The sequence below is a fragment of the Ruditapes philippinarum genome, unplaced genomic scaffold (assembly GCF_026571515.1).
Source record: "Ruditapes philippinarum isolate M1 unplaced genomic scaffold, ASM2657151v2 ctg6592_1_1_1_1, whole genome shotgun sequence".
NCBI classification, from domain to species: domain Eukaryota; kingdom Metazoa; phylum Mollusca; class Bivalvia; order Venerida; family Veneridae; genus Ruditapes; species Ruditapes philippinarum.
In genome coordinates this window covers 16,995-26,412 of record NW_026858080.1, presented here as the reverse complement: position 1 = coordinate 26,412, position 9,418 = coordinate 16,995, and the positions used below count along the sequence as shown (strand labels likewise).

Below are 9,418 nucleotides of genomic sequence, written 5' to 3'. Positions count from 1 at the left end.
CGACTATATCAAATAAAGGTAAAAGTCATTCAGTTAGTTTGTCTTGGTCTTTTAAACAGTTCATATTTCGCAGCATGAACAAGTTTGTGAAACAGACTTCCCTTTAAGTCTATTATGCCATTTGTTATATACGACACGTCCGTGCGAGAGGTATGTGTGACATCTGTCAGCTTGGAAAATTGCTGTCTATATATATCCTCTTCTTCTTCTTTTAATGATAATGCAATGTTTTTACTTAACGGTAGAGATAACGCTGCCTGTAATGCCTTCTTCGGTAATCTCTTTTTCCAACAGTTCTCTTTTAACAGTTTTAGCATATTCTGTTATTATTGGCAATGCGAGTGTGAAAGGAATCGACCTTTCTTCACTTAAACATTTGGCGTCAGATATGAGTACTTGCTCAAACCTTTCGTAGTCATGACTATCCAACATGAAGCTGTCAATAAAAAACACTTCATTTTCACCTTTTAATGCAGCCTTGCATGAAGATTTCAATTTAGTTTTAAGCAATTTAGTTTCAGATTCAGAACAGTTCTGCCTTCGAAGATTTTTTTAAATCACTATTAAATTTGGTGCGAACAAGATAATAAACTTTGGGTTGCTGTGCAATTGTGTTTATAAGTTGCACATCTTTTTCAGTAAGGCGCCTTGATGTAATAATTATTACCATATCCATTTTTTTCAAAGTCATTCGAAGCAAAGTACTTTTCTGGTTGTATCTGCCTGGCATCAAAACCAGGTAAATACCAAAGTACAACATTTGTATTTCGTTGTAATGGATATGGACTTACAATCGGTTTAGTTTCAATCACTCCAGTTTTGTCAGCATATGAGTCTCCTGGCTTTAACTCGCACATACTGTTTATAAAAGTCGATTTTCCAACTCCGGAGCAGCCAATCACTGTAATATTATACATTCAGCTTTCCATGCATATAACTCTCTGTTTAACTCAGCACCCGTTTCTGATATTCCATTTCTTTGAAATACATTCATGCATAAATCTATATTAGAGCTGCAGAGCATTTTCGGCGACTGTTGGCGACTGACAACCTTTAGAATGGAACGAAATTGCAAACATTTACCTGTATTATAATTGGATTAAAACGATGAAATTTAAATACAGTACTACATGAATAAGCCAAGATAGGGGGCGTCCGTATGGTTCAGATTGTTGACTTCAAACTACTTGCCCCTTCCGTCTGTTGGTTTAACTCCCGCGAGATGACGCTATCCAGCAACTTTAAAGAATGTCGACACAGGAAGGGGCACCTGATTTCCATCTCCCCCATTAAAGCTTGAAAGCCGCCATGTGTTTTCATCTGTGGTTAAACCCAAAGAAATATTTAAGTTATATTATTATATACAAGAGGGCAGTGATGGTCTTAATATCGCTCACTGAAAATAAATATTATCTACGACAAGGAACAAGTAATATCGTAAACTACAAATTAAAGCAGATATAAAATCTGAATCTTAAAATGATATCATAAAGTTCTTTTTTGTATCTGTAATAGTGCACGTGTGAAATTTTATTTGCTGCTATTGCTAAGGGAAAACAAAAGTTCCAACAGATGTCACTGTTTGCTATACAAAATAAACTATATAATAAATACAATGAAATTCAATAATGGATTCATTACTATCGAAAGTTATTGTTTGCTGGTTGCTATGAAAATTTACAGTTTCCTTTGCAAAAGCAAAGGCTGCCATGAAGTAACTTGTTGCTATGGGAACTAAGCTTTAGCCCTTGTTGGGTTAGAGAAGAATTGTTTTAAAGTTTTTACTTTACACATTTAAGGAAAATCTATGATACCCCGGGGCGGGACAATTTTATAATTTGAACAATTTTTGTCCACCGTACAATGTTTCATTCCAAATATCTTAGCTAAAGCCTCTAAAGTATAATAGAAGATTTTTGTTTACTATATACATATAAGAAAAATTAATGAGTCACTGGGACAGGCCAATTTTAACCCCATGACTTCATTTGATCAAACTTGTTAGACACCCACTAGAAAGATGTCTCATGCTTAATATCTAAGCTCTAGTTCTTTTGTTTTAGATGAACATTTTGTTTTTGTTTTAATTATACACAGATAAGTAAAATCAATGACCCCATGGGGAGGGGCCAGTTTTGACCCCAGGGCTTTTGTTTGAATATATTTGGTAGACACCCACTAGAAGATGGTTCATGCTTTAGTTATTTGGCATTTTAGAAGAAGATTTTTTGTTTGTTTTACCTATATACAGATAAGGAAATCAATGAACCCTTTAGGGCGGACTTTATGAATCAAAGTCAATTAATGATTTGTTACTTGTACATTTTCGGTTTATACACTGTACGAACTAATTCGGTCAACATTCAACAAGCTGAACTAGTTTAATTCGATGGAAGACACGCTACGATCACGCTATTATATCATGTAATCGACGCGTGTCAATGCTAAATGGAGTACTAGCACAACATTTATATGCAGTGGATGTAGGCCATTCGGAACATTGCAAATGTTGTAGGTTTTTTTTGCTATACATATCATCAAAATTATTTTTCAGGCATCGAACAGAACATTGTTTTAAAATGAGTATTTCTAAAATATTAGTTAGTCAGAAAGCTCATAACACTTACGCTTGACAAAATAAGTGATTTCTTATTTGGCTCTGCATGACGCTGCATTTGCTGACTGATAAAGGTTGATTACTTCTAATCTCACGTTGGTGGTAATTGATTTTTATTGATGCCATTATAATGAAATATTAAATTCTACTTATCAATTAGAAAATCCGAGGGATGTCCTTGGCCGAGTGGTTAGGGTTTCTGACTTCAATCCACTTACTCCTAACCATTTTGGTTCGAATTCCGCCAAAAAACTCGATTCTTTCATATAAGGTATATAAGGCTTACGGAACGTCGATGGTTAGACTCAGGTGCCTGTTTGTGCAGGAATTAACTCTCCGACTTAGAAAGTCCCTACATGACTTTTACAGAGATGGTGCGACTTTAAACCAACTAACAATTAAAATCCGATTAAAGGGTTGTTTTTTTGTACGGCATTATACGTATAACTACTTACTGATACTCAATGGTTTTATGGAGCGATATAGTGTCATCTTGACCCGTTTATATAATAAGTAAAAAGTTGTAATATTTTCAATAATAAAGAACAATTGTGCATCTTAATGTTATAATTGTGGGAGTTGTTTACCTTTATACCAAGAAATAGATTTATGTTATTGAATTCGAGAAATTTACCGCATTCTGCGTAATCAATACAGTGCTTTAAATCTCTGCATTACTACTAACATTTTTTCCTGTAAGAAGTTATTTCAGCTAGAGTTACGGTATGAAAACGTGCACTCTTTTTCATAGGATGTCTGGAGAGCCGTAACACATGATATGTGAATTAATGTTTTATTTGTTGTTGTTGTTTTTTTTGTTTCTGTGACAAAAAAAAGAAAGGAAAAATGAAAGAAAACAATATACACACAATAATTTGCTTTTTTCCATATTTTATTTCTATATGATACCATCCTTTTATAAATGTTTGTTCACAACTTGTTTGGGTACATTTTGAAACAAATTACTGGCAAGGAGATGCATGCATTTCATGTATAACAGCAGAATGTCATATATCATTTTAACATAGCTTTTTGAACTAATATTCAAGTCATCGAAATTCGGATTATTTTTTTTCTTTAAAATATGTATGCACTTTTGGAACCTTTCAATATGTGATTGAATTAGATTCTGACTTATCCGTTCCAACGTCGTTCCCATTATATCCACACCTAGCCTAGAAAGATTAAGTAGTTCTGGGACGCTTCCTAGGGTTTTGTCGTCAATTTCAAAAACCTCTCTATAGAACTTACTTTCTTGAGCAAAGACATCTTTTATTACATGTTCAGGGTTATAAACAGTGCAATTCAAACCTGCTTGCATGGACACACATAGAATTCTATGCAGAAGTCCGTGGAATTTCTTATCAATGATTTCTTGTGTTGCCGATGAAAGAGCAGAGACAAGAACGTTTGCCTTTGCTCCACCTGCTAACTTGATCAGATCGTCTACAAGTGTGTTGAAGTCAAAATCTGTCAAAATAAAGCTGTCAATCAAATACACACGAATTTGCTCAAAGTTGTGTGGTATCACTGTGAGATTTTCTGTGTCTTCTTTAAGTGTTTTCTCACAGTTGTGGCGGATGACGGATAATTGTTTGTTTGGGTCAGTACATTTTGGATGCGCTTTTTTATAATTTCGAATATCCTGACCAACGTGTGACCGAACGAGGAAATATCCTTTTCCTAGTTGTTGTATTTGATTGGCTAGCCAGACATCGTTTTCGCTGAAGCTGGTTTGGGTTAATAAAATGAAGAAGTCGAAAGTTTCAAGTTTCACTTCATGTACGTATTTATCTCTTGGAAAAGTTGGAGTACCAACACCTGGTAAATCCCAGAAAACGACATTAGAATATAGTTTCGAAGTGTAAGACTTAACGTCCACCGTTGTTTCAGTAATTCCAGTAGGAGCTGCGTGGTTTCCAGCCAAACCTAATACTGAATTTATGAATGTTGATTTTCCGGCACCGGACGCTCCTGTAACTGCTATATCGATTTTAGTATTTTTCCAGCATTTCAAACTTTCATCTAATTCACTTTGTAATCCTGTCAGGCCTTTCTTTTCAAGTGTACTTTTGAATGTTCTAGTGATGTTCTCTACGCCTGATAAATCAGCCATAGACGATGATGCCATCCTACAACAATTCAAATAATTCTCGATTAGGTACAATAATGATATCATTCATTGAGGAAAATTTAATTAGAAGCAAAACCGAGACACTCTTTTAGTTTCTATAGCTAAATAACCTATTGGAGTACCAACACCTGGTAAATCCCAGAATACGACATTATCATTATCTTTAAGTTATTTCATACGCATCGCGAAGAAAGAAACATATCTTTAACTTAAATGTCCTTATTTTCATTTCGATTTATCATTCATTACTAGTATATTTTTTCAGTAAATAAAAAATACTTACTTTCTTTCTTACTTCCTACCTCGACGTCTGAGAGAATAATTTCGTATGTTTTGTAAACTTTGTAATTTTCACACGCATGCGCAACACTGTACGATAAATGTACTTACCGCTTTTTGCCGGCTATTTTCGTCCAAGTACAAAGTTTAACCTAGATCGCTATGACAATGTATGAAAATTTTAGTTGTAAACAGGACACTCGCAAAACAAACTCCTACGCAGTGGTCGCCATGGTCACCACTACCTTCGCTACAATGATAGCTATTATAATGACATTTATTTAATTAAAACTTTGATAAAATGTAATACAGACCAATTATTTTAGATGTTCTTATCTTATTGAATATATATTTAGATAATAACTTTTCTTTAATAAATAACTTAAATTGGATAAAGAAATTAAAAAAATAGACATCATTACGGTATTTTAAATGATATACGCAACAGATTGTTACTCTGAGTAAAGTGAAAGTTGGATGAAATAACGTTTGTTTCTGTCAAAAAATATCGGCTAAAACATTTTTTATCTTTGGCGTAGTTTTTGTAGCCGCCATTTTAACGTCACGTGTCGTATGTCGAAGTTTGTTAAGACACTGATTTAAGCAAAGCCAATTAAACCACTTTGAGGAGTGCAAAAGTCGGTTAATGGTAATGTAAATATATGAAATATAAAGCAGATAATAATTCTAAACGAAACTTAAAAATAACTAACTGTATGTCAATGTGGTTGATATTAATACTGAATGACAACTCTTTCAATTTTGTGTGTAAGAAATACTACATATTCAATAGCTGTCTTATTATGTTACTATATATGCATAACTTGCACGTCCTAGATTTCTATTTATCGAAGTCACGTGGTAGAACTACATTTTTCTAACTTTATATTGCTGAATAATAGCGAATAGTACGTGTGTTTGGGATATTGTGAGATTTGAATATTGGTTTGGAAAAGGTATGTGCATTTATTGATTTTGTCTTTTATTGTTCCAAATTGTTTTAGTTTGATAATATTATTATTGCATCAATAAATATACATAATGTACATCAATTCTTTTACATTAACATTAACATAATTGTACGATATACACAAAGGTTGGGCCAAACGTTTTTGTAACATTATTGTGGACTCTCCCCTGTAAATGTTTACATCAGTTTCATAAAGTAAAGATATGTTTATATTAAAGTAATTATGCATTAATTAAGTGATTATCATTTTCGTTTTATAAGATGAGCAAACAGTAATATTTTAATGTGACTTTAAACAAATGTTTACTTCATTTGCCAAATGTCCGTAAATCAACAAAATCCCTTATGTATGTACAGATCTGAGTGAGCTAATTAGTAGGTCTTTTGCGTAGGACGTAATTAAAAATACAATGTAGTCTGAAATCTTATCTTTGACCTCCATTTCGCACTTGTTTCTGTTTATTTTGGTTAACAGGATAACTATCTATCAGTCTAGTAAATCAATTGTTTATGACTAATAATTTCCACTTTTCCAGCATCGAATTGGCTTTGTCGCTCTTGACCATTTAAATATTTTACAGGCTTATCAATAAACGCTTACCTACACTTAAATCGAGAAATATCATTCATATTTGTATCAACAAAACGACCCGCATTCAAAGTTATAAGACATTTTTGTCGCTTACATTTTGAGTCATTTATAAGAATCAAAATAGTAAAAATTTGTTGAAATGCTACAACTCATTTCAAACTACATGTATATGAAAATAGTTTCACTTTACAAGCAGAACTATTGGCGCATTCATAGGGTCAAGCGTATTGATATTTACTAATTTCAATTATCAATTCTTTGTTGAAACCATTCTTCTTTTCTTTGACAGTTTCGGGTACAAATAAACATTGTACTATGGAAACATGTATAGCTGTATACAATAATTTGTTTCATTATCTTTCCGGGACTTATACTTAAGATAAATGATGTGTATTAACTTGCTGCTGGTAAATCGGCGCATTCCAACAGTCATTAGATATTAGATAATTTTTGAAACTTTAAGTGTAATAAAAATAAAAGAAAGCGATACATTGCCCGTTTTCGAATCATTTTGAAAAATAAATGTCACGTCTAGGAACCTAACTTATTGATCTTTTGAATGCACACTATTTTTTAACGTTCAATACTAATCCATAAGAGGGATTATAACGATTCCAATTTTTGCAACATTTAATTTTCTTCTTCCTGATTTTTAGAGATGGATGCCAAAAATAGAGAATGGATAAGATTAATTGAAAGGAAGACGGAACATTTGCGATCTGCATTTATAGAGAAAGGTATGACAGGCCTCTGTAAGACAATACAGAATGAGCTAGACAGCTGGAAAAATGAAACAATAAATATTGGAGTTCTTGGTGAGGCTGAAGCTGGAAAATCAACTTATATAAATGCTTTACGAAATTTGGATGCAGATGAGCCAGGTGGAGCCCCCGTCGGAAATACAAATATGACATCAAAGATACGTTCTTACGATCACCCAAATAATAAAAACGTTCACATTTGGGATTTTCCTGGTGTTGGGTCCACAAATAATCCCAAAGATGGATATCTGGAAAAGATTGAATTTGCGAAATTCGACTTCTTCATAATAATGACATCGAAGAGGTTTTCCGAAAATGATATATGGCTTGCTAGAGAAATAAAAAAGAAAAGAAAGAAATTCTATTTTGTTCGAACACAGTTTGAAGATGATGTAGAAAATGAGATGGAAAAAAAAGAAAACAAAGAAATACAAAAGAAAGATCTAGAGAGCATATTAAAACAAAAAGTTTATGAGGATTGTAAAAGGAATCTTGAAGAATTTAAATGTGAAGATAACATATTTGTTATTGACAGTTATGTAAAAAGTTCGTATGATTTTGAAAAACTGGAGACGCATCTCATTCACGATGCTTTTAATATAAGTGACGGAAAGCATTTGGCGATCACATCATGTTTGACGGTGATGACTTTACCATCACTAAAAGAAAAGAAACTTGTTTTGGAAAAAAGAATCCCCAAAATCGCTTTACGTGCAGCATTTGCGCTTCGTGTTAAAGATACAGATATAATGATTCTGAAGGAAGAAATGGAATTCTACAAACAACAGTTCAATCTAAATGAAAGATCCCTTCGAAGAGATGCCGAGGTTTCAAACATTATGGAACGCTTGTCGAAAATAGAAGAAAGTGTGCAGCATATTGAAAAAGAATCAAATGAAATGGAAGAATTGAATGAAATTGACAAGCTCATGCCGTTTTTACCGGTCATAAATATAAGAAAAACTTATAAGGCAAGTAAAACATTGTTACAAAAGGCACTTGAAAGAATTTATGAAAAGGCAGTTGATGTCAATCTAACTATGATGGAAGGACTGACACACGATTGATACATCATTTTCTTTTAAAAGTATGTTTAAATATTTATGCGAGTGCAATCAAATCGATTCGGTTATCAGCACATTGTTTTGTTCAATTTCATAGAGAGTCGTACAAATCGAGCATGCCAGTTATAAATAATTCAAAAAACAAAAATAGATTACCCCAAAACGCAAAATAGAAAATGTTACAGGGTTTGTTTACTTGAGCCTGTTCGTGGATAACACTGGAAAGTGCAATCTACCGCTCCATCACCAATATTGGACATCGTTGTCCAGAGAAAAACGATTTTTCTTCTGAGTATATTGTATTCAAGTTTTCCGTTTTCTTTATACTACCATGTTTCTGTTTTAAAATGTTATACATCATCTGAAAATGTTAATTTGTTCTTGTTTCACAATTGTGCACATTTTATAACGTATTTAATACACTGTAAGCAAAATGACTTCAAAATAGCTGAAAATTAAATTGAGCAAGATTCCTTGCAACAAAACTACACCTAAAAGCAACAGTAGAAAGTTCAGCTATATCTTATTAATGATTTACAATTCACTGTAACGCGATTGAAGCTGGGTTTTTTTTTTGCTGAATAAGATCATACAGGAATTCTAATGAAAGTCCATTTATACGAGTGTTTGAAATATATTTAAAGTTACATTTAATAAATTTCATAAAAAACTAAATAGCGACATTTCATTAATAAATTGGGTTTTATATCGACTCCAGGTCTTATTTTGGTGTCCAAACAACCAAAATTAGTTTTATTAGCATAAAAATAGGTAACCTCATTGTGGTGAAATGGGAAGTACAATTTCTGTTTGCATGAGAAACTCTGACTTCGGATCATCCGTACATCAATATTAAATCAACAAACATGACTATAAGTGGCAGTCCTAATTTAACGGTATATTTCCGCATTGTAACGGATGTTTTCATACAAATTTAATCTTTTTACGAGATGATTACTTTTACTAAACCCCAGGTTTAGTGCACCGTGAAGCTTAAACGG

At 32.9% G+C, this 9,418-nt stretch overlaps 2 protein-coding genes across 2 annotated transcripts; one reads left to right on the top strand and one right to left on the bottom strand.

The window, feature by feature from the left end:
- Nucleotides 1-3,491: 3,491 nt before the first annotated feature.
- On the bottom strand, nt 3,492-5,165 carry LOC132752017 (interferon-gamma-inducible GTPase 10-like). Its single transcript, XM_060742245.1, has 2 exons — nt 5,035-5,165; nt 3,492-4,749 (listed from the first exon to the last, which is right to left on the bottom strand). The coding sequence occupies exon 2, from the start codon at nt 4,746-4,748 to the stop codon at nt 3,534-3,536; it is 1,215 nt and encodes a 404-aa protein (XP_060598228.1). The 5' UTR covers nt 4,749; nt 5,035-5,165; the 3' UTR covers nt 3,492-3,533.
- A 158-nt stretch (nt 5,166-5,323) lies between these two features.
- LOC132752019 (interferon-gamma-inducible GTPase 10-like) lies at nt 5,324-9,130 on the top strand. Its single transcript, XM_060742246.1, has 2 exons — nt 5,324-5,986; nt 7,249-9,130. The coding sequence occupies exon 2, from the start codon at nt 7,251-7,253 to the stop codon at nt 8,418-8,420; it is 1,170 nt and encodes a 389-aa protein (XP_060598229.1). The 5' UTR covers nt 5,324-5,986; nt 7,249-7,250; the 3' UTR covers nt 8,421-9,130.
- Nucleotides 9,131-9,418: the final 288 nt, after the last annotated feature.